We start from the raw sequence: 25,618 nt of genomic DNA, 5'->3' as shown, positions 1-25,618 counted from the left end.
TTTTGTCAAGGTAATTCATCGGTCTTTTTCAACACTCTTTTTCAACAACCCGGAAGGTGACTCTGAAGATGGACATTGCCAGATAGTCAATATCAAAATCAGATCGATTGTATGCATTGCGGCCAAAGATGGAGACACTCTATACAATCAGTTAAAACAAGACCAGGAATTGACTGTGGTTCAGACCATAAGTTCCTTATTTCAAAATTCAGGTTTACATCATAGAAATTAGGGGAAACCATTAGACCACATAGGAATGATTAAGAAAAAATCCCTTATGTGTAAGAGGACTTTTCATCCCCAACTCTTATGAATATGAAGAGTAAGTGATGAATAGATTTAAAGGATTGGATCTGGTAGATAGAGAGCCTGAAGAACTATAAACAAAGGTTCAGAAATATCCTATAGGAGGCAGTGACAAAAAACATTCTGAAGAAAAAGAAGTAAAAGAAAGCAAAAACGGTCATCTGGTGAAACTTTAAAATAGTTGATCAAAGAAGGAGAGTGAAAGGTAAAAGAGAAAGGGAGAACTATACCAAGTGAACACAGAATTCCAGAAAATTAGCAAGGTGAAGAAGGTTTTCCTAAAAGAGTAGTGCAAAGAATTAGAAGAAAATAATCAACTGGGAAAGGAAAGAGATCTGTTTAAGAAAAATTAGAGATGGTAAGGGTATGTTTCATGCAAAAATGGGCGTGATAAAAGACAAAAATGGTAGGAATTTAACAGAAGCAGAAGAAATTAAGAAAAGGTGGCAAGAATATAAAGAATTATGCAAGAAAGAAAGATCTTAACATCACTGATAAGCAGGAGGGTAGGGTTACTCACCTAGAGCCAGGCACCCTGGAGAAGGAAGTCAAGTAGGCCTTAGGAAGCATTGTTAGTAATAAGCCTAGAGGTGGTGACAGAATTCCAGCTGAGAGATTTGAAATCCTAAAAGATGATACTGTGAAAGTGCTTCAAACAATATGTCAACAAACTTGGAAAACTCAGCAGTGGCCACTGGGCTTTTCTTTTCCAGATCAGTTTTTGCCCCAAATCTAAAGAAGGGCAATGCAAAGAATGCTCAAATTACCGAACATTTGTGTTCATTTCACATGCCAGCAAGGTTAGCTTAAAATTCTATAAACTAGGGGCAGCCAGATGGCGCAGTGGAGAGAGCACCGGCCCTGAACTCAGGAGGACCTGAATGCAAATCTGATTTCAGACACTTCCTAGCTGTGTGACCCTGGGCAAGTCACTTAACCCCAATTGCCTCAGGGCAAAAAAAGAAAAGAAAAAGAAAGGAAAGATTCTATAAACTAGAATTCAGCCATATGAGAACTAAGAATTACCAGAAGAGTAGGCTGGGTTTTTTTTTTTTTAATAACTTTTTATTGACAGAACCCATGCCAGGGTAATTTTTTACAACATTATCCCTTGCACTCACTTCTGTTCTGATTTTTCCCCTCCCCCCCTCCCCCCCCCCCCCCAGATGGCAAGCAGTCCTATATATATATATATATATATATATATATATTGAATATGTCACAGTATATCCTAGATACAATTTATGTGTGCAGAACCGAACAGTTCTCTTATTGCATAGGAAGAATTGGATTTAGAAGGTAAAAATAACCTGGAAAGAAAAACAAAAATGCAAACAGTTTACACTCATTTCCCAGTGTTCTTTCTTTGGGTGTGGCTGCTTCTGTCCATCCTTGATCAATTGTAACTGAGTTAGATCTTCTATTTGTCGAAGAAATCCACTTCCATCAGAACACATCCTCATACAGTATTGTTGTTGAGGTATATAATGATCTCCTGGTTTCTGCTCACTTCCCTCAGCATCAGTTCATGTAAGTCTCTCCAAGCCTCTCTGTATTCATCCTGCTGGTCATTTCTTACAGAACAATAATATTCCATAACATTCATATACCACAGTTTACCCAACCATTCTCCAATTGATGGGCATCCATTCATTTTCCATTTCTAGCCACTACAAACCAGGCTGCCACAAACATTTAGGGTCCCTTTCCCTTCTTTAGTATCTCTTTGGGATATAAGCCCAGTAGTAGCACTGCTGGATCAAAGGATATGCACAGTTTGATAACTTTTTGGGCATAATTCCAGATTGCTCTCCAGAATGGTTGGATTCGTTCACAATTCCACCAACAATGCATCAGTGTCCCAGTTTTCCCGCATCCCCTCCAACATTCATCATTATTTTTTCCTGTCCTCTTAGCCAATCTGACAGGTGTGTAGTGGGTATCTCAGAGTTGTCTTAATTTGCATTTCTCTGATCAATAGTGATTTGGAACCCTTTCATATGAGTGGAAATAGTTTCAATTTCATCATCTGAAAATTGTCTTTTCATATCCTTTGACTATTTATCAATTGGAGAATGGCTTGATTTCATATAAATTAGAGTCAATTCTCTCTATATTTTGGAAATGAGGTCTTTATCAGAACCTTTAACTGGGATGATGTTTTCTCAGTTTGTTGCTTCCCTTCTAATCTTGTTTGCATTAGTTTTGTTTGTACAAAGACTTTTTAATTTGATGTAATCAAAATTTTCTATTTTGTGATCAGTAATGATCTCTAGTTCTTCTTTGCTCATAAATTTCTTCCTCCTCCACAAGTCTGAGAGATAAACTATCCTATGTTCCTCTAATTTATTTTTAATCTCGCTCTTTATGCCTAAAATCATGGACCCATTTTGATCTTATCTTGGTATACAGTGTTAAGTGTGGATCCATGATAGGCTGGTTCTTGAAGAGGCAGCGGAACTAGAGACCAAATTGCCTGCATTCACTGATTTATGGAGAAAGCAAGGGAGTTCCAGAAAAAACAACAACCTACTTCTGTATTAATGTTTTTCACTGTGCAGATCACAAAAAAAGTTGGCAACTCATCAGAGACCAGATCAGCTTGTCTCCTGAGGAGCTTGTATGCAGGTCAAGAAGCAACAGTTAGAACTGAACCTAGAACATGATTTGAGATTGGGAACGGTGTGCAACAGGGTTATTTAACTTACATGCAGACTACATCGTGTGGAGTTCTAGGCTGGATGAATCAAAGGCCAGAATTAAGCTTCCTAGGAGAAATGAACAATCTCAGATTTGCAGAAGATATTGTCTGATGGCAGAGACTGAAGGAGAATTAAGAAGTTTCTTGATAAGAGTGAAAAAGAAAAGTGTAAAAGCTGGCCTGAAGTGCCATACATTAAAAACAACAACCACCAGCACCATCAACAACTAATATCATGGCAATGGGTCCCATCACTTCCTGCCACATACAGGGAAAAGAAATGGAAGCAGTGTCAGATTTTATATTCTGGGGCTCAAAAATCACTGCTGCCAGCAACCACAGCCATGGAAGGGAAAGATGTTTCCTCCTTGGAAGGAAAATGATGTCAAATCTGGCCGGCATACTGACAAGCAGAGCAGACCTTGCTAACAAAGGTCCCTATAATCAAAACTGTGGTCTTTCCATTATGCATGATTGCCAGAGCTAGAGTGTAAGGAAAGCCGAGTGCTGCAGAATCAACTCTTTTGAATTGTGGTCCTGAAGAGTTTTGAGAGTCCTTTGCAGAGCAAAATCAGGTCAGTCAATACTGAAATTAATTCAGACTGTTCCCTGAAAGGTCAATACTATAGCTGACACTTCATGTCAATGAGAAGATGGGAGTCATTGGAAAAGCCCCTGATGTTGGGAAAGATTGAAGGCAAAAGGAGAAGAGGATGGCAGAGGATGAGGTGGGTAGAACTTGGACAGAGTTTGGGAAATAATGGACGACAGAAGAGCCTGGAGTGTTTTGGTTCGTGGGGTCCCAAAGAGTCAATGACACTTTACAAATGAACAGCAACAAATCCCTGGCCCGGAGTTAAGCACTGGACATACAAGTACAGATAAAAAGAAAAACAGTTCCTACCCAGGAGTAGATTTCATTTTAATCCCCAAAACGGTCTTCCCTCCCCTCCGCCTCCACCCTGGAAAGCCATGAACAAAAGGGAGCTGAAGATCAAGGAGGGTGTGAGAAGCAGGAAATTGGGAACAGGATCGGGAGGATATTGAAATCAGGCTAGCCTGTCTCTTCCACAAAATGGAGGCTCCCACTCGCTGATAGGAAAAGGGAGGGATGGGTGAGTCTCTGGGAGGAACGTAAGGCAGGTGTGGTAGACTGTTCCAGAGCTAGGAGGTCCCAGGCAAAGCCTCTAAATAGACAGAGGACCGAGGGAGTGGTTTTATTATGTTTTGATCATTCTAAAAGGACAATGGAAAAGGAGGGAAAGGTCAGGAAAAACTATCCAAGGAATCAGGGCCCAAGTAGAAGTCTATACAGACTAAGGAAAGAGCAGGGGGATGGACTACTCAAAGGAGGAAAGGGTACAGAGGGTCCCCCAAGTTTTAATGCAGTTTTAAGCTATTAAAGTTTAAGATATTTGAGACACCCAATAAATACACACACATACACTCACACACATACACACGCAATCTCACACACACTCACACACACAGCACACCTGTAAAGTTCAGTACAGAAATACAATTCAAGGAATAATGAAACAGGAGGGAAAAGGAGGTAGCAACAATGATGATGATAAGAGCTAACATTTATACAGAGTGCCCTGCACCGCGCTCAGCACTTTATAATTCTCTCATTTGCTAGAGGTGCCTAAGCAGAAAGAATTTTAAACAATATTTCTCGCTCTTTTTGAGGGGGCAAAGAATGGGAAACTGAGAGAGGTGCCCACGCTTGAAAAGCGGCCGGACAAGCTGCCGTAGATGCGTGTGTTGGAACACTACTGCCTATAAGAAATGATGGAAGGGGTAATTTAGTGAGAGCTGGGAAAATACATGAACTGGTGTAGAATGAAGAGAACCAGAAGGATAATTGATTCGATGACAAAAACCTTATAAAGATAAACAATTCTGCAAGACGTGGGAACGCCGAGCGGCTTAGTGACCAGCCGTGATTCTGGAGGATTCGTGGTGAAACGTTCTGTCCGTCCGCTGAGAGGCAAAGGCTCAGAAGATAGAACGGAACATATGTTCTTTGGACATGGCTAATGTGGATTTTTTTTTTTTTTTTTTGGCTTGACTCTACATGTTTGTGACAGGAATTTGTTTTTCTTTCTCAATTGGGAGGTGGGGTGAAGTAAGAGGTAGAGAAGACAGATTTTTGCTGATTGAAAAAAACTTTCATTTAAAAAATAAATAAATGCTTGTTGACTGACTGAAAGTAGACATACATTAAGTGCTTACTGAGTGCCAGGCAAATGCTTGTTGATTGACTGACTAATTGGTGACAGCTATGCAACCCTTCTCTCTTACCTCAGGGTTCCCTAGGTAGCAAACAGTTACAGTGGGAGAGCCATGTGGTAAGGAAGCCTGTTCCCAGAACCCAGTCCAAGGCAGTCCACATTTTAGCATAAGCATGACCTCTCTCTTCAGTGGCTGTAGCTCCCACCTACCTGGATGGTCAGATCATAGCTAAAAGCTGGAGGGGCCTCGGAAACCATCTAGTCCATCTTTTTTTCATTGTATGGATATCAGAGAGTAGACATTGTTTAGGATCAAACAGGGAACAAATAGCAGAAGTGGGACTCACCCAAGTCTTTGGGATGTAGACCATGTCATCTATCCCTCTGGGGAGGGGGGGGGGGGGGGGGGTCTACATAGGATAGCAACTCATAGAAGCGTTCTTATTTCCCCACCATGTACCATTTCAATCGCTGGCTCCCTCCTTTTTCCTCTGGTCCTGTCCTACTCCAGCTCCGCTTTAGGTGTATCCCCCCAAAATGGCCTTAGATGTACCCCCAAAGTAATGGCCTTGAGTGTACCCCCAAAGTAATGGCCCAAGTAAAGGTCTTGCTCAGCCCTTTCTCCTTGTAGAGGTCTATAAAACCGACCAGCTCTTGGGGGACTTTAAGGGCTTCAGAAACTTGACCCTTAATCATTTGTGCCTTTTCTGGATCCTGTTTTGGGATCACGGCATCTCTGTAACACAGAGACTGACAGACAGATCCTGGCAAGCAGCCAGCGAGTTGATTCCCAGAGACATGAGAGCCCCCTTTTTAGGCAGTCCTAGAAAACGCCTGCTTCCCTGTTCTTCTGCCCACTGCCCCCTTGCCCAAGGTCAATGTCCAAAGTAAACCTTGGGAACCTTCAGATCAGCTCCTTCCTCCTCTCCTCCCTGGCATTCAAGTCCTTCCCAGACCCGTGCACCAGAGCTCCAACCCTGCTGCAATGCGCTGCCATCCACACCTTCCCCTTTTCCAGTCCCCCAAGTTTGCTGCTCCCTCTCCTGAGTCCCTCAGTCTCACACCAGATATGTGCCCTCTCCTCACTTCTCCCTTTCAGAGCCCCTTTCCTCCTTTGAAGTACAAAGGCCAGTATAGTGAATGATACAAAAGCCTTACGCACATATGTGTATATGCAGACACACAGAACATATGACATGCACACAACGCAATACATACATGCACACATACATGTAGGCAACGGTAGTGCAGACCATGCAATGCACACATGTTTAGACATGCATGTATGTTTGTGTAGACATGTGTAGACACATCTGCAATAATACCTAGTAGACAACACATGCAATGCAATAAATACATGTGGGCACACATACGTAGACATATCACAGATGTACACACATCTATGTGTAGACACATGTGTATATATGGACATACACATATGTATAGATAATATGAGTATATGGCCAGGTTATAGGAAGTGGGGGTACCTAACCTGAGGGAAGACTGGGGGCGGGGGAGCCTTTATAGGCTGTGGTGGGGAAAAGGCTGAGACCTGTCCTGCTCCACCCCACGAACAATGGAAGAGCCATCCTTTTGACCAGGAGACTCAGTACAAGAAGCCTAACGTTGGGAGCTTTCCGGGGCTGCCTCGGAAATTCGTGGCTCGAGTTTCCAATCCTGGCTCTCACAGAGAGCCCTGGGGGGGTGGCTGGGTGATCACCGTGGAGACAGTTCCTCCAAGAGGAGTCTTAGTGCCATCCCAGGGACCAGTCTCTCGTCACTCTGCGTGACGTCTGGCAGAAAGCAGCCATTGAAATGTTTACCGACTGGCCGTCCTGTTCCATAATTTGGGTCAGTTGCTTAAGTGAAGCCAGGGACGGCCCAATTAACAAATGAGCAGATGGATGGCTTGAAGCTGGCCATGATAATCAGCAGCTGATGACGGAATCTGCTCTGAATTTCAATAGGACTAAATGTAAAATTTTATACTTGGGTTTAAAACATTAATTACTGAAGTACGGTACAGAGAGAGGATGGGTTAAGAGAGCAATTTCTTTGAAAAGGATCTGGAAAAAAGACTATCTTAATCAACAGTGTCACGTGGCTGCCAAAAAGCCGATGAGATAGACACGGCTCTGGGAATGAGGGAGCTGAGGGGGTGCCCCGGGCTGAGCACATGTGGTCCGTGTGTCATGTTCACTTCTGGGGGCCATGGAGGATGGACATCGAGGACTTAGCGTGAGAGGCAGGCCGAGATGAGGTAAGGTTCAGAATCCTGCCAAATGTTAATCATCTTAAGGAACAGGGGATGTTTTGGATTTGAACCGACTCAAAGGGCCACGCCTCCTCATATCTGTGGAGTGACAGAGGAACTGGTCATGTTCTAGTTGACTGAACAGGGCTCTTTTACTCTAAGGAAACACTTCCAGGAATCAGAGCTGTCCACCACAGGCCGCACTGTGTCCCACTGGTAGGGAGCTCCTCCTCACCGGAGGTCTTCAGGCAGAGGCCAGATGAGCTGTCAGACTTTTTGGTCAAAGGAAATCCTGCTCTGGGTCAGGATGAAGTGACCCATCTCCCTCCAGACCAGGAAGTTCTCTGTGGTGAGAATTTGTAGCTGTGAGAAGGGAGTGCCTGACTTCCCTATTCAAGCCCAAGTTGCCCAGAATGTTGGGGGATGGACCCTTGAGAGAATGGGCCCTTAGGATTCCTGGGATTGTGAGCCCTGCCTTGTCAAGGCTCCAAGGCCTAAGCTCCAGGGACCCCAGTGAATGCCTCGTCCCTACTCAGGGCTCTCTGAGGCAGCAGGAACTAAACTCACCTGGAGAGCCAGGTGGGGGCTCCGACTCCCAGGGCCCCGGGTGCCCGGCCCAGCCCGGAGAGCCCCAAACGGTTGGTGAGGTGGTGAGTCAGGTACTCCTCACTGTGTGCCCTCCCCACGCCAGGGGCCAAGGGGTAGGGCTCTCAGGAGAGAGGCAAGAATGGTGGCTTCAGTCAAGACAAGCTATTCATCCTCCCAGGATGCAACCAATTAGTCCCCTCTTCCCCTTCCCCTCCACTGCCATTGAAGTGTCTCAGCTCTTCCCGGACTGGCCTTCCCTTCCCTGCTCTCAGTCTCCAGCTGCCCGCAGCCACTTGTACTGGGGGTCCCGTCCCCGCAGTTCTTCCTCAGGCCAGTATCCTGGGAGCTCCCCCGCCCACCTACCTTTCCGAATAGACACTAGTGCCCTTTCTCTCCCCTCCCGGTCCCTGGGGCGCTGTCCCAGGTGCCAGGAGGCCCACGGTAGCTGGAAGGGGCCGGCCCCCGGGGGAGCTACCAGGTGAGCAGCCCAGGGGGATGGGACTGGGGGGGGGGACTGACGGGACCGGGGGGCCCTCCGTCCTCCCCGCCCCCGCCCTGCCCTGCCCGGCCCAGCCCCGAGATCCGGATCAGGTGACTCCCGAGCTGGAATTTGACACCAGACGGCAGCGGCTGCGAAGGCACGGAGCGAAGGAAGAGGGATGGAGCTGGGCTCAGCCCCTCAGACGGGGCCCCAAAGCCCGCGGGCCCGGCTGGTCCCTGGCTCCTCTCAGCGAGCCCCGCGGCTTTCTGGGCGCGGACCCTCCGCGTGCCCGCCTCCGCGAGCTGACCGGTGAGTCCCGCCGTGGCCTCGTTTTCCACGGCGCCCACCCCGCGGCTCCCGGGCTCCCGGGCCCCCGGGGATCTCCTCAGTTCAGGGCTCCCGGTTAGGCCCCCGCCCGCCTCCTGCCCGCTCTCCGGGGCCGTCCAGTGAGTCCGCCGGCAGTGCGGTCCCTCCCCTCCGCCTCGCGGAGCTCGGAGTCCCGGCCGAAGGGGGCCCTCCCCCGATTCAGGGTCAGGCATCTGGGGGCCCCGGGAAGGAGGCGGCTCCCGGGCAGGGGAGAAACCCCGGGAGCAGGCCCCGATCGCCGGGGCAGGCGTCTAGCTAGCAGTCACCTCCTCAGCCGTCCCGCTCCTCCCTGCCTTTTCCCTCTGTGGCCCCGGACCCCTAGTCCCACCCCCCCGCCGGCCCCCCCCCCCCCCGGTCGGCGGCCGCCTCCTCCCACGCCTCCTTCCCTCCCGGCCCAGCCCGGTCCCGTCCCGTCCCGCCCCCGCCCCGCCCTGCCCGGCCCTGCCCGGCCCTGCCCCGCGCTGGCTGCCGGTGAGACCGCCCCCCGAGCGCCCCAGCCCCCTGTCCTCCCGCCCGCAGCCCGCCCGGCCCCCAGCCCGCCCCTTGCAGGCGGTAGTAACTCGAGTTCCCGTCGCGGCCTCAGGGAGCCCAGTCGGGCTCGGTGCGGAGCCGTGGCGGGCGAGCGGGCGGCAGCCCCAGGTGCGGAGCCCCAGGTGAGGAGCCCCCGCGTGGTCCTGCGGAACCCTGGCTCCTAACGGGGCGCCCCCAGCCACGGGGGCCCGGGACGCCGCCACCGCCGCGCTGAAGGGGAAGGTGAGTACCTGCGTCCTGGGGGTGGGGGGAGTCTCCATATCTGGCTCCCCAAGGATCCAGGAGGAGTCGGAGCAAAGGCTACCTGGCCTGGCCCGGCCGGGGTGGGGGCGTGGAGAAGCGCTGCCCCCTCCGGTCTCCCTCCCGCCTCACTTGGGCAGGGCTGGGAGAGCCTGGTAGGCAGAGCTTGGTGGAAGTCGCAGGGGAGGGGAGGGGCAGAAGCATCTTCCCAGAGCAGGCCCACTGGGGGAAGAGGGGGAGCGGAGGACAAGGATGCTCCCCCCGGAAAAAGACCGAGGGCTAATCCTTCCCCTCCAGCTCCTGAGCCAGGGCAGGCCTAGGGAGAGAGATCTTAGAGGCAGCAGCCTGGGCTGAACTCACTGCCAAGGGCCATCAGAAAGTCCCAGGAGGCCCAGCGGCAGCAGGTGCCCCGGGGACAGGGCCCTAGGGTAAGGGGAAGAAGGTTACCAAAAGCCTGGCTATCTGGGAAGACTCCCTGGAGGAGGGACAAGGGGCAGGAAGGGGAGAGGGAGCTATCATCCAAAGGGAGGGAGGCGGCCAGCCTGGCCTGCCCCTAAGGCCTTAGAGATCCCCAAAGGAGGCATCCCTAGGCCAAGCCAGAACCGCCACCACATTCTCCTCCCCTCCCCCACCAAGTGACCATGGAGGCAAGTGGGGCCCTGTTAGACCTTCTGCCCATTCCCCACCCCAGGCTGGCCCAGCACAGCCCACAGCAGCTTAACCCTAGACCCAGAGGAGCAGCTCACACGGAGTGTGGGGGGGGCAGGGGCTGCCCCGAGTCCCACCAGACGTTCTGGGTTTTCGGGGGGGGGGGGGGGGGGAAGCATCATCTGTAAGAGCCCCAGCCCGGGCCTGGAGGTCATTATGCTCACAGACCTGGGGGAGGGAAGGGGGCTTCAGGCTGGCAATCATGTCTCATCGTGGAGGGAAGGGCAGATTGGTTTGGCCGGGAGTGTCCGGTAAGCTCAGAATGGACAAGTGTGGGCAAAACAGTGCCAGGCTCAAAGGGGGCACCCTGTGTAGGAGTGTACTGGGGCCGGCCTGGAGGCCCTGGGTGAGAGGCTGGGGCCTGCCAGCTGGGCCAGAGCTTGGGGATTAGGGCTCAGGGCTAGAGGAGCCCAGCAGAGCCATGGAGTGATCCAGAGTTCCAGGGCAGGAGCACCCGGGCACATCCTTGGGTGCTCTTTGGCGGGCAGCGGGGTGGGCAAGTAGCCAGAGCCTTGCATCTTGTATCCGGGGAGTTGCCAGGCTCCCCAGCTCCCTCCACCTCCCAGGACTCGGCAGGAGAGAGCCCCCAGCCTGGACCGGGAGAGCCTGGGGCCTTCTGGAGGTCAAGGACTGCAAAGGGAGGGGCTGGCCGCTGCCTGCCCCCAGACCTTGGCTCAACAACAGGTGGAAACTGCGGGCAGCCCGCGCGCGGTGCTGACTGCCCTTGCGATCGGGCAGAGGCTGTCACCTGGTGGCCACTCCGAGCTACAGCAGGGTCTCCTCCAGTCAGAGGAAGCCTTTCCAAGCTGTGTGGGGATGTGGCGGGGAGACTGAGGCACAGAGTGACCGGTGGTTACCCAAGCCTTTCTCTGAGCCTAGGCTCTGGCCCAGGTCGCTCTGAGGAGCCGTTTTCAGCTAGAACGGCAGCTTAGATGTGCCCCCTCTCCATGAGGCTGCCCTTCGCCCAGACCAGAGGTGACAGTCCTGGGGGAAGAGGGGGGCACATAGTCCTTGTCTAATTCTCCCTACCTGTGACCGAAGATTTGTTTATGATCCTCGCCTCCATTTATTCCTTTTCACCATCCTCTCTAGCCGGCCTTCCTCCCCAGGCTGTTACCCACAATTCCCATTTCTCCAGCACTTTGCAAGGACAAAGCGCTCTCCTTACTGCACAATGCCCTGTGAGGCAGGTAGCGTCCACATATCAGCTCGTGTAGGGCTAGGAAGAAGTTGAGACCCAGACAAAAGGCCTTTCTCCGAGTCCCCCAGATCCCCAGGGGCACAGCGAAGGCGAGAATTCCCCGGAGCCTCCACAAAGGGGGGGGGGGCACCACAGACGGGGAGTGGGCACGGGAGCACAGGTAGCTGTGGGCTTCCAGACCCAGGCCCCCCGGAGCCCTACGTGGCTCATCAGCTCGGAGGTATAGAATAAGAGGCTTGGAGAGAGATCTTAGTCTCCCCCTCTCCAATTTACAGAGGAAGATGCTGAGGAATAGTTAACCCTAGCTGTTCTCTAGTCCTTTAAGGTTGGTTTCATTTTATCCTCACAACAGCCCTGGGGGAAACGTGCTATTATGTCCAATTTACAGACGAGAAAACTGAGAGAAGCAGATGGAGCCACTTGCCCAGAGTCACATACTAGTATATATCAGTCTGCATTTGAACTTGGCTCTTGATTTGGGTCCAGTGTTCTGTCATTTCTACCACCCAGGCGCCTCAGGCAGCTTAGAGGGGGGTAAGAATCGCTCCCAAAGCCCCCAGAGTCCAAAGCAAAGCTCTAGATCTCCTGCTTCTCTTTCCAGGGTTCTTTTCCTGTCTGGTGATTGGGGGTGCTGCCAGCTAGAGGAAGGGGCAGAAAAGGAGGGGTTCAGAAGCCAGCAGCCCGAGATGATGTGGAGAAGAAAGACTCCCAGGGACCCTCCCAACAGACTAGTAAGTGATCCAAGCCCAGGTCTCCCCGGTCCCATCCAGGGGAGGGGCAACGCTGAGGCTGGAGGAAGGGCCTCTCGGAGGCCAGAGGTAGAGGCTGACGAGAGGAAGAGCCTGGGTAGTGGAAGAGGATGGCCAGAGTATTAGTCTGAGAGCTGCGAAGGGCCCCAGGCAAAAAGTCCCAGAAGGCTGGAAGGGGAGAGAAGGTGGGGCAGGGGATGAAGTGGGGCAGGCTGACTTTGGGGAGAGCTTCAATAAGGATAGGAGGGGTCCCAAGTGGAAGGTTATAGAAATGGCGGAGAAAGGCTGCTGGGGCTGTCCCACATGGGAAAGGGGAGGGGAAGGGCCCATGGGGCTTTTAGCTTTAGATGCCTAAAGTTCAAGGCTGACCCTCCTCCATCTCCTGTGGCTCCCTATTACCTCCAGTATTAAATACACCCTCTGGGGGTATTTCAGACTTCTCCCTCTGCACCTCTGCCTCTTAGCTTCCCTGGCTTGCTTCTACACTCGCCCAAACCCCTCCTTCTGCAGGAAGCTTTTCAAGCTGAAAGTTGGAGGAAGGGACAGTTTGGAGGAGAGTCAAAGGGGCCTTGGGGGGGGCCTCAGGATAAAGTCGGGGGTGGGAGTCGCTGGGCCACACTGCCTCACACTGGGCACCCACCCCGAGGTCCGGTGGGTGGAAGGGATGAAGAGCCAATCTGGAGATGAGGGAGGGACCAACCTGGGGAGAGGCCGGGAGGCAGAGGCTGGTGGGGGGCAAATGGGCAAGGATGGAGCTAGCTTGGAAGTCTCTGCTGGGCAGAACTGGGGGGGCCGAGAGCCAGCAGAAGGGGGGCCCAGGAGGTTCCAGGCCATTAGTGCTGGGGTGGGGGGAGCTTCAGTTGGGGGGAGGACTCCTAAGGGGGAGCCGGATCTCTTCTCGGTCTCCTCCTCCACCAGCTGTGCGCTCTTCTTGCTCCCTCCTGTAGGCACCCCTGTGCCAGCGCCGAGCCAGGGTGGCCCTCCTCCTGCTGGTGCTGCTGCTGCTGCTGCCCCCTGTCCTCTGCAGCGTGGGGCCCAGGGTACCCCTCATTGGAGCCCTCAGAGCCAGTGCCCATGTCCTGCCTGGTGAGTGCGTGGGGGAGAAGGTGGAAAGGGGCAGGAGGGAATGCCAGGACGGACGTTTGCCTTTGCAGGCTCCTGGGGTCTGGGGAAGGAGGCGGGTATGGGCTCCCCAAGAACTCTGTGCCTCTCTTTCAGATGCAATCCCGGGCACCCCCAAGCCCCTGAGAGGAGGCCGGGGCCCAAAGCCAGCGCTGTCACCCCTGCTGCAAGGCCAGGCGCAGGCCGGGGCCCGGGGCAAGCTGGGCCAACGGGAGAGAGTCCGGGGCCAGAGCCTGAGCCAGGGCCCCCGGAGGGCAAAGCTTGATTGCCACCTGCGCACAGAGCTGGTGAGGGTGCATGAGCTGGGCCTGGGCCACGACTCGGACGAGCTGATCCGCTTCCAGTACTGCAGCGGGGCCTGCCCCAAGGTCCGCTCCAACCATGACATCACCCTGGCGCACCTGCTGCGTACAGGCCGCCTGCGCCTCCCCACCCAGCCCGGGAGGGGCTCCGTCCGGGTGCTCAGCCACCCCTGCTGCCGGCCCACGGCCTACAAAGCCGTCTCCTTCATGGACGTCAGCAACACCTGGAGGACGGTGGACAGCCTCTCTGCCGCCGCTTGTGGCTGCCTAGGCTGAGGCAGTGGCCCCCTCCTGGAGCCCGAAGCCATTGGCAGCCCACCTCTGGGCTACTCACCTGCCGGCTAGGCGGGCGGGTGTGGAGAAGCCCCGCAAGGCCTGCCGGAGCCTGGGAGCAGAAGAGATGGACAGCTGCCGGGACCCCAGACCCGGGCCTTTGGCAGGGTGGCCACAGAGTGCCGCAGGAGCCGAGGGGAGGCACGATTTGTACCCTGGTCTGAGGAGATCTGGGCCCTGGGGCAGCCCCGGGCCCTGGGGCAGCTATTTATTATATAAGTTATTTATTTAAGCCCTGGTTAGAGGAGGGAGGGCCACCAGTTTAGGAAGCCAGGGAGGTCTGGGATGGTAGAAGGTCAGCCTTCATTCCCAGCGGCACAGGAGCCGGCTCCGGGCACTGGACAGGGCCTGGAAGCCAGGACTGGACCACGGGGTTCTCCCTACTCCACCGTAGTGAGCCCCGGCCACAGCCAGTTAGGGAGTGGGGGTGTGGGGGGAAGGACAACAAAGGATGCAGGATTGGGAGCCAAGCTCTCGGCTAGTCCTATGACCACAGTTCCTCTCCCTCTCTGAGCCACAACGTCCTCCTCTGTCCAATAGGAGTATCCATAGTCTCGTCTATGGACGAGGAGTCTTGTCCATAGTCTTGATGACCTCCCAAAGTGAGGTGGTCTCACTTTGTAACCCAAAAAGTACCAGAGGAAGGTGCCCCCCAAATGAACCAATGTTACTGCTCCGGCTGGTGTCTTTTGTCCTCTGCCAGCTGGGCCAGAAAACGTTCACACATGCCCGGCCCTTGGGGATGGATTCTCCATTGAGCTCATGCCAGGCACTGAGAGACCCATTCCTTCCACGAAGCAGTCCTTCTAGCCACTTGAAGATGACCCGAAAGAGCAGCAGCCTGGGGCAGGTCCCCTTCCAGCAGTAGGGGCTCTGTCCGTCTCCCTAGACCTAGACCCTGGGACAGGGGCCTTCCCACCAGAAGTGATCTCCCAACCCAACTGCAGAGGGGCAGCCCAGTTCTGGCTTCTCCCTCCCCCAATTTAAGCCCAAAGTCACAGGTGGCCAGAGCTAGAAGGGCCCAGAGAAGCCTCAAATCAAACCTTACTGAGACCCTTCTAGTGATACCCCCAAAATGGTTGTCCAGCCAATGGACGCCGTGTTTAAGAAGGTCACTGACGAGCTTCTTTCTAGGGGAGGCGATCAGCATGGAGAAGGGTCTGGAACCCGTGTATCTGGGGAATCATCGGAGAAACTGAGCATTTTTAACCTAGAGAAGAGTTTGAGGGGGGCGGTGCAGATTAGCTGTCACATTGTAAATGGATTTGATTTGAAGCACCAAGGTTTAGGGGAAATGGCTTTCCTGACCTTGGTGATTAAGCCCTTTCCTTTCCTCATCTGGAGCATGGTAGGATTGGAGTCTCTGAGGTCTCTGAATCTTGGGATTTTACAAAATAAAGTCTTTGGAGTTAGAGCCTCCTAAATCCTTTGTCGTCAGTTCTCAGTTCTCAGGTCTCTTCCCGGCCACTGGGGACTTTCTCTCTTCCCTCTAGTAGGACTTTTCCAACCCCCTGGGAAATGTACATAGGAACTAAATATCCTGAACAATCCAGGGGCTACAGGGACTCAACCCCTCTGTCTTCCTCCTACTCGTCATATGTGGACAGCAAGTCCTGGGACCGAGGAAAGAGAGAATTGGATGGCCTTTCCATCATCACAGCTAAAACCCTTCCAAAGGGTGGCCGAGGGTGAGCTCGCTGTCAGAAGCTGACTGGCCTGGCCCCTCTGCCCAACAGACCCCAAATCTGAAGGCTGGCTGCCCCACAGTAGCTGGGGGCCTGGCCATGCAGCCGCCCTTTTATTTTTTCTCCCGGGAAAGCCCACAGTGCATCTTGCCTCCCAAGAATCTCAGTAGCCTTCCTCTCTCCCATAGGCTTCGGGTCTACAATAAGGGAACTGAGCTATCTAGGCAGGAAAATCCTGATTGGGGAAGGGGAGACACGGGGGGGAAGGGGGGGAGCTGATGAAAGCAGGGGCTGGATTTCTGGATTGAAGCCATCAGCAAACATTGAGCATCCACTGTGTGTCGGACACTTATCTCTACTCAGGATATAAAGAAAGGCAAAACCCAAAAGCTGCTCTTGCAGAGTTCACAGTCCCACGAGGGGAGAAATTGGGTGAACCATTGTCATATATAACCTAAGGATCTCTACCATTTCCATAGTTACTATTATTTGTTATATTGTTATTATTGGAATCACATGGTTACTCTATAACTATATAATTGTATCACTACATATTTCTATGACTTATCACGCACCAGCCACTGTTAAGTGATGAGACTGATGTAGGCAATTGGCACCAAATATTGGGCTTTGGTACCAAATATTGGGGTTCTGTCATGTGACGAATTTCCCATGGCCATTCTCTTTGGCAAAAGGGTTGGTTCATTTGTGAGAAGAAGTACAATAGATCCCAGCAATGGAAAGTGTGGAATAGGTTTGGAAGAACATGGTTAGCAGGGAAAAGACAAGTTCCCCAGTGGAATCAACAACCAGGAGAAAGGGAAGATACCATGTCCCTAAAAGGGATTTAGCACCCCAAAAGTCAGCTAGCTCTAACAAGGAGACACCAGGAGCAGGGGGAGGGATGGGGCGAGGAGAAACGCCTTGGGGCATGGGGAAAGGGACGAGAGGAAAGGGGCAGGATGCCGGGGTGGGTTAACCCAAAAGGGACTCAGTGAATATGGCTTTGGCCATGGGCAGAGTTCTAGGGGAAATCTTACCTCAGGAGTTTGCTGTAACCTGGCTTTTTATTGGGTGCCATTGGTGGGCTGATCCCAGCCCTGCACGGGGTGGGACTGTAAGGTTGAGCTGATTCCCATCTGCCATTTTCCACCTGCCTCAGGGAGTAATCTTATCTGTACTTGGGGCTTTCTCTGCCACCGGTTGACTCAGGATCTCATCATTAAGCACTTCACCATGTTCTCATGTGAGCTTTAACACAAGCTAGGAGATCCATGGGGGTTATTATCCCTGTTTTATAGCTGAGGAAACAGAAGTCAAATGACTTGCCTAAGCTCCTGCAGCTAGTAAGTAGTCACTGTGAGTAATGCTAATCCTTTCCTTCTCCAAGGGACCATGACATCAAGGAGGAGATCCCGTGACGTGCAAGGGAATTGGATTTGAGGGAGGGAGGGCTGGGCAAGGTCACCGGCCTCACTTTCAGATGGACTGTAGATGGCCCCAGAGGCAGGGGGAGACCTTGGCCTTTCTAAGCTAAGGTTTTTTACAGGTCTCGGTTTGATGGAGGCAACACCCATTCAGTGATTCAGGTTTGGTCCCAATTGAGGCAAAGAATGACCTCTTTCACCTAGTCAAAAAGGGAAAAAAACCTAAATAAAGAAAGGAATCTGGGAGGGGAAGACCCTCAGGGTTTCTGGACAAATTAGAAACAATTGCTATTTCACCCACTTGGGGTCAATCTAGACCCCCTAACAGGCTTGGCTGATGTTGATATAAAGAATAAAAGGAAGGTACTGCTAGCAGGGAAGGGGAAGGCGGGTAGTGGGAGAATAAATCAGAAAAGGCTTCCTGGCCAAAGTTGGATTTTACCTGAGACTTGAAGAAAGCCAGAGAAGCTAGGGCATGGAGATAGGGAGGGAAGGCGTTCTAGGCATGGGGCACAGCCAGGATAAAGTCCTGGAGGTGGGAGATGCAGTGTCTGGTTTTATTTTACTTACAAGTGTGGGGATGTCGGAGTGGGTGGAAGGTTAAGGTACAAGAAAATTGGCAAGGGACAGAAGAAACAATCTCTTCTCTGAGGAAGCCTGGAAAGATTTTCTTTTACCTTCTCGCAAGAGCAGGTGTCTAGGCTAGTAGGACAATTTGGAAGTAGCAAAGACAGTCCTTGATTTCCTGTCCTGAAGCCCAGTCTCTCCTCTGCTTCTGCATGAATTGGGTGTTTCAGAAGCTACCGAGTGTGGCTCTCCCATTCCATCCCACAAACAGCTCCTATTCTACTTCTCCTCGCTTGGCCACCCAGGCCAAGCCTGGCAATCCAGCAGCTTATACTCGTGAGGGAAAAGACCACACCTGAAGGAACCAAAGAAGGGGGAGGGGCAAAGTCCAGAGGCTTCCTTTTCAATCCCCCCTCCTCCCTCTCACCCCCACCCCCCGCCCTGATTATTACATTCTTTCATTCCCTGTTCCAGCTCTCAGCCTCCCATTTCTCAGGTTTCCGTTTGCTAATTTAAGCTTCATTTCTCCATTTCTCCAAATCAGTTTTCATAAGTCTGTGGAAATACGATCCCCATCCAGTTCCCATAAGAAGAGGGCAGGCCATGAAAGGCTTTAAAAGCCGGAGAATTTCACATCTGCCCCGGGGAAGTGACTGAGAGCCACTGTTTGGGAAGAGGGATGTGTCGCACTTGCACCAGAGAAAGATCCCTCGGAAAGCTGAAGGGAGGAGGGAGTGGAGGAGGGAGGGACTTGGGGCAAGCAGATCCATCTGGTCCAGGCTCGAGGGATGAGGGCCCGCAATGGGGGGGAGGGGGGACCCTCAGAATGTTGTTTAATCAGATTTTAGCCTCTGTAAGTCTCTGAGCAAGATCTCCCACGCTAGCCGATTTCTGAATGAGAAGCGGAAAAGAAGACCTTGTCCTGATTCAATAATTTGTTATCGATACAAGAGAGAAATAATTATTTCTCTCAAAGAGAAGATAGAGTCCTGGGGGGGGGGGGGGGGTGAGTTAGCAGGTGTGACTTGGCTGAAGATCCAGCAAGGAACCTGTGGTAAGAAACAAAATATCTGGGGGCAGCTAGGGGCGCAGTGCACCAGCCCTGAAGTCAGGAGGACCTGAGTTCAAATGTGGCCTCAGACACTTCACACTTCCTGTGGCCCTGGACAAGTCACTCAACCCCAATTGCCTCAGCAAAACAAAAACAAAAACAAAAACAAAAACAAAAAACTTACCAAGAACTTCACAGATGAATGCAGGAAATTCCCCCTAGAGCGGGAGCCTGGGTAAGTGGACACACCTTTGAAGCTCCAAAAGCCCCTCCCCCATTCCCCATTAACTGGATGTTACAGAAGACACAGGACCTGAATCTCCATCCCTCCTTGCATAGTCCGTCCCTGCTCCCAAGGAGCTTCCATTTTAGGGGAGGGCTAAAGGCAAAGAGCAAAGCATTCTTTTCAAATCTCAGGTCACCATCTGCCCTCAAAGCCAGTCCCTGCCTCCAGGAGTTGCCATTCTTCAGGGGGAGATAAGCTCCACGCAGGTGATTCCCCGTGTCCCCGTGGGTCTCGGCCTTCCAACGGAAGCATCATTTCTCCAGTCTGGTTTTCATAACTGGCAACCGAACGCCCGCCCCTTTCTCAGATTGGGAAGCAGAAAGGGGAAGCACACCAGGACGGGATGGCAGAATTAGTCATCCCTCTCCCCTCCGCTCCAGCCCTGGAGGGGCTCCGTCACCATCCGGGGCTCCTCTCCAGGAACTGTGCAAGAGCAAGAGCAAGGGGGTCACCCGAGGCAGCTCACAGCTTTGGCTGTGGGGGAAGCCATCAAATACCCCTGAACCCCAGCGGAGTAGAAGGGGCTCCCAGCAGGGCAAAGTACTCTGGGAAGAGCTGGACAGGAAGGCTGCCTGGAAGAGGTGGCTTCTAAACTGTCTGAGAGGAGTTCGAGGCGAGGGGGAAAAGTCGATTTATCTCTCAGGATGTATAAGCACCTGTTGTAAGTCAGGAACCATGCTGAGTGCTTGGATAACAAAGAAACTCAAGATAGTCCCTACTCTCTGGGAACTTAGGCTCTAATGGGAAAGACCACATGCAAACTCTCGCTCTCTCAGTCTCCTTTGTCTTTGTCTCTGTCTCTGTCCTTGCTCTCTCCCTGCCATTATCTCTTCCTTTATCTCCACACCCTCCTCTCTCGGTTTCTTTCTCTGTCACTGTCTGTCTGTCTCTATCTCTGCTCCCTTCCATCTCTTCTTCCATTTTTCCCTCCCTCCCTCCTTCTCTCTCTCTCTCTCTCTCTCTCTCTCTCTCTCTCTCTCTCAGTGACTCTCTCTGTCTCTGTCTCTCTGTCTTTCTGTCTATCTCTCTGTCTCTGTCTCTCTCTCTCACACACACACACACACACACACACACACACACACACATTGCAGGCAGGGAGGGAACGCTAGAACAAAAATTTGATATAATGGCATAGTTGTGCTCAGAGTAACTCCAAAACAGGACCCGAGAATAGAATGCCTGAAATTGGCATTTCTAGAGTAATTGGGAATAGTCTCATAGAGAAGGAACTGAAGATTAAGGAAGATTGGGGAAAAACCCCTTCTTGTTGAAGGTGGGATTTTAGCTTTGACTTCAAAGAAAGTGGAAATAGAAGGGAGAACATTTCAGGCCCAAGGGACAGCATTCACATTAAAGCAAAGGCTTGGAGGAGAGAACATGCAATTTTTTTTCCCCAGAGCCTATTGGGGTTAGGTGACTTGCCCAGAGTCACATAGTCAGGATGTGTTAAGTGTCTGAGGTCAGATTTGAACTCCTGACTTCCTCCTGACTTCAGGGCTGGTGCTCCATCCACTGCGCCACCCAGTTGCCCAAGAGATCATGTAATTTTTGTTCAGGCATGCAGAGGTTGAGGAACAGCTTGGCCTTCCCCATCTCTTGCCCTAGGACCTGGGATCAGAGCTCTTCATGCTGGAAGGCTCTCTCCACTGCTCTTTAGCCACTAGGCTCCTGTCAGGGATGTGAGGGCCAGATTAGGGAGGAGAGAACAAACACCATCCCTACACTTCCTTGACCCCATTGTGATCCCAGAAGAGAGATACTGAAGTGAGATGTCTGAGTGCTTCCCCATGAGCACAGTCTCCCTTAAATTGGAACACCAAAGCTAAGGTTTTTCCCCAGGTCTTGTTTATGTGAAGAGAGGCAGCATAAGCTAGTAGCCAGAAAATCAGCCTCAAAGCCAAGAAAACCTGGTTTTAAGTCTAGCCTATCAACAAGGTGACCCTGGGCTGGTCAATTAACTCTTCAGTGCCGAGGATGCTGCTCAAAGACTCTTTAGGTTTGCAGAAAAGTTTCCCAGCTGCTTTGGTAAATGAGTTTCCTGACTTGAAAATTTCTCATATCAATGAAATCACAAGTATTGTTTTTATCCCAACTTCTCCAATGGCCAATGCCATTGTTGAGGTTCAAAAGGAGATCCTAAAAATTGGGGGTGTCGCAAGGTGTCTCAAAAGAATTTGCAGGCTTAATTTGGAACTCTGTTCAACAAGTTATCAAACTGTGCACCCCCTTTGACCCAGCAGTGTTTCTATTGGGCTTATAAGCCAGAGGCATCTTAAAGGAAGAAACTCACGTGTGCAAAAATGCTTGCAGCAGACCTTTGTATAGTGGCAAGAAAACTGGAAACTGAGTGGATGCCCATCAGTTGGGGAATGGCTGAATAAGTCATGGTATATGAATATTATGGAATATTAATGTGCAGTAAGAAATGATCAGGAAGATGATTTCAGAAAGGCTGGAGAGACTTACATCAATGCAGATGTAGCTGATGCATCAATATTATACGACGACCAATTCTGATGGATGTTATTCTTTCCAACCATGAGATGATTGATGCCAGTTTCAACGATCTTGTGATGAAGAAAACCATCTACAACCAGAGAGAAGAGTGTAGGAAATGAATGGGATCACAACATAGCATTCTCCCTCTTTGATGTTGTTTGCCTACATTTTGTTTTCTTACTCATTTACTTTCTTTTTTTTATCTGATTTCTCTTGTGTAACAGAGAATTGTAGAAATATGTTTATACATATTGGATTTAACATATAGTTTAACATATGTTGGATTGCTTGCCATCTGGGGAAGGGGGGAAAGGAAGAGAAAATCTGAAACACAAGGCTATATAAGGGTCAATGTCAAATTATCCGTGCATATATTCTGAAAATAAAAAGCTTTATAAAATAAAATTAAATTTTTTTAAAAAAGAAAAAAAATCATAAAACTTCAAAAAAAAAAAAAAAGAATTTGCAGGTTTGAACCCATCTCTACGACAAGGGGCAAAGTGTATTGGAACTGTAATGCCAATTGAAGTGGGCTAAGTTTCAAAAGCATTTAGCAAAGAACTAGGAGCAAGAAGACAATTTAATAGGAAAAGACTGAGATCTGGTTCTTCATGTCACCGATATGCTCAGAGGTAGAACTGAGGTGTAGCCAGGTATGGGCCTCACCATTTGCTTTTATTATTAACCAAACTAGCATTCTAGATAACAAACTAGATTGTTATCTGGTAGTCAGTAAAGTTTCTACATACTACAGCATTCCTAATGCCAGGAGACTTTACGATCATTGACTGTTGTGATACGAGAACTACCTTCCAATGGCTGCTGGAGGTCTAACTCATAGGATGGATCTCGTCATGTGAGAGGATGAGGATGATGATGATAATACAAGGAGACTGAGAGGTAGGTACATTCTCTGACCTCTCTCCTCTTCCCTCTTGCCTCCAATTTATTTCATTCCCAGTCTACAAGGAGCATCTGCGAAGGCTGCTTTGCAACTTCTTCACAGCTGTGAAGGTTCTCAGAGAATTGACCTGTCCCTTCACTTAGGCATGGTTCTTAACAATTGACAAACAGATTTTTAGAACAATAGTTTGGGGCCTCAGGATTACTGCTATATTTCTCCTAGAAGCTACACCCTATCACCATCACCTCTTTTTCTTTTCTAAATCTTTTCTAATCACTTGGTCCTTCTGAAATCTTAGGCAGGACAGAATGACCACCTCCTGCTCCCCTACTCCTTGGAATTCCAAGCCCCTATCTGCTGAGCCCATCCTACTCTGCACCTCCCTCCACTGTGCCATCAAGAACCCAGTGATTTTTTTTTCTTTCTTAAAAATAAATCTTTATTGATCTCTTTTCTTTTTTATTAAAGCATTTTATTTTCAAAACTTATGCATAAATAATTTCTCAACATTGACCCTTGCAAAACCTTGTGTTTCAGATTTCTCTCCCTTTCCCTCATCCCCTTCCCTGGATGGCAAGTAATCTAATATATATTAAACAGGTATAATTCTTCTATACATATTTTTACAATTTTGATCTCTTTTCTTACATCATTATAATTATCCTGAGCATTTCTCCTTTTCCCCAGAGATCCAGCCAGCCTAATTTTTTAGAGAGGGAAAAAATTAGAATAACTGAACAACAAATTGAAAAAGTTTGAAAATATGTGCCATGTGTAACACCTGGGGGCCTCCCACCTTCAGAAAGAGTAGATTGAGGGTTATCTTCTCATAATAAGGTTCATTCAAGCTTTCCAGGCTTGCCTCTCACCACTCTCCCTCTTCCTCCTCTTCTTTTCCCCTCCTCTACCCCTTCCCCCTCAGGTTCTTCTCTTTGCCCACCTCATCAGCACGGGAGAAAGCCCGGACTATGGGAATGCCCAAGCACGAGAATGCTCCCAGGCTTTCCATGTCCTGTGCATGGAAGTGCAAGTCCTGCAATCTCTTTGACAACTTTTTATTGCTAAGAGCAAAGTTTCTGCCTCCGGGTAGGCAACTCTTGCAGAGAGCTTAGAGGGTTGCCCTTCAATTTAGTGGTCAGCACCCAATACTGGAGGGGGTGAGCTCGGGGTGAGCGATGGCCAGGTGTCAGTCCGAGCTCCACTCCCAGGCCCCGTATAAGAGCTCTGCTTGAGGACATTGTCTTGACAGCTTTGGCTTCTGGGACCCTCCACTGAGACCTCCAACAGTCATCTGCCCTCTCCCCTAGCCTCAAGGCTAAAGTGCTGTGGAATACCTGCAGTGATGGCTAGGAAAGAAAAGTGATGTTTGGAAAGAAAAGAGGAAAATCCTGGGGTTTTTAAGTTTTCTAGAGTTCTTTGTTTTTTCCCTTGCTTTTTAGTGGTGTTGCCTCTGGTAATTTGCACTCCAGTTAACAACAGAAATATCAGAACATCAGTAGCAGACATCTACAGTCAAAATGAGTAAAAATGACCAAAATCCTCATGGAGGACTTTATAGACTACATTCTTCCTTACCTCGGTCATTCTCTATCCACCTGGGGAGATCTGATGTGGGTTTTGCAATATCTGTTTCTAATTAAGTTCTAAGGAAATAGTCTGCTCTTAACTGCTAGTGGCAGGCTCTGTCCTGGTCCTGGGAATCATCACTGGAGATAGGATAGACAATAAAGTTAGGCTTAAAGTGGTCCAGACTTCTTTGGACATTCAGCCCATGTGTCATCCTAATGATGGTCTTCTTACATAAAGCTGATCTACAATGGATGGGTTTTTACTTTTTGTTATATCCTCATCACCATTGTTGCAAATATTACAAATTTGGCCAGTCCTGTAACTGGGATTACAATTCAGAGAGACTGGACTATTGATATTATAGGGAATAACAGAAACAAATGAGCAGATATGAATGCTATGATAAAAGAATTGGTAAATTAACTAATATTCTGGCTTCTATGACTGTTGATATTTGACTCTCCAGTGATTGGCTGTGAGTTCATTTCTGGATGGCATTTGGTGTCCATGTGTGGAGTACTTTTTACTTTGAAAGCTTATCAGAAAACTTAGCTGTGGCTTTGAAAGCTTCTCCCAAAGCAGATAAACAAAACTGAAACAATTGAATTTATAGAAAGCTATTGAGTCAAAAGCTTAGGAGGAATCCCATCTGATGGGCAAAAAAGGTCCCAAGAAGCAGGAGTGGGAATACATATATCCTACATATATCCTAGAGAAACTCGTCGATGTTTTCAGTGGGGAAAAGTTGGACATTTGAGGGCCCAATGCAGATATGGAGATAGAATGAGAAGACGGTGAGAGAAAACCCCAAACTCCACGTCCAAAATGCAACCGAGGCTTTCACTGGGCCTCTGAATGTAGATTGACTCAGAGAAGTGAGAGGCAGGGCCCAGCTCCTAAGTATCAATCAAAGGACAGGTGGGGCATGATAGCAGCTGAGGTTACACCCAGAGAGTCTTTAGAAATTCAGGACTCTGATGGCATCAACCAACAGAAAAGCAATCAGGATTACAGTTGGGGAGAATACAGGCCTTTTTACCAAACAGGGCAGTGTCCAGTGCAGAACAGCTCCAATATAATTACCAGATGATAAAGAGAAAGACCTCAAAACAAAGGAGAAGATTCAAGAAACATTTGACACTGAAGGAGCATGGCTGACAATGAGATTGTTAAAAGAACTTTAAAATCTTCAGGAATCATTAGATTTCTAGCACAAGAAGAGACTATTTCAAGTTCTTCAAAACAAAGAAGATTCAAGAAACATCTGATACTGAAAGAGCATGGCTGACAATGAGCCTGTTAAAATAACTTTAAAATCTATTATTGGATTCTTGGCACATTAATGGACAATGGATTTCTTTGGGACTATTTCTAGGACTTATGGACATGTATAAATTCTCATGTTGATTCATGTTATTTGTTACATTGCTACTAGACTGTTATATTGATGGACAATGGGTTCCTTTTGGACTATTTTTAGGACTTATGGACATGTATAATGTTGTATATGA

The 25,618-nt window shown here is 49.9% G+C and overlaps 1 protein-coding gene and 1 pseudogene across 1 annotated transcript; both read left to right on the top strand.

Moving 5' to 3' along the window:
- The first annotated feature begins 9,450 nt into the window (after window positions 1-9,450).
- On the top strand, window positions 9,451-15,458 carry ARTN (artemin). The gene is made up of 4 exons (XM_031969262.1): window positions 9,451-9,686; window positions 12,215-12,344; window positions 13,310-13,448; window positions 13,581-15,458. Exons 2-4 carry the CDS (start codon window positions 12,300-12,302, stop codon window positions 14,060-14,062), a joined length of 666 nt encoding a protein of 221 aa, XP_031825122.1. The 5' UTR covers window positions 9,451-9,686; window positions 12,215-12,299; the 3' UTR covers window positions 14,063-15,458.
- Window positions 15,459-24,065: 8,607 nt separating this feature from the next.
- On the top strand, window positions 24,066-24,693 carry LOC111720333 (annotated as a pseudogene).
- The last annotated feature ends 925 nt before the right edge of the window (window positions 24,694-25,618 follow it).

This window comes from Sarcophilus harrisii, chromosome 4 (genome assembly GCF_902635505.1).
Source record: "Sarcophilus harrisii chromosome 4, mSarHar1.11, whole genome shotgun sequence".
In the NCBI taxonomy this organism is placed as follows: Eukaryota; Metazoa; Chordata; class Mammalia; order Dasyuromorphia; family Dasyuridae; genus Sarcophilus; species Sarcophilus harrisii.
Note: the sequence above shows the minus strand (reverse complement) of the source record. Positions and strands in the feature narration are given on the sequence as shown.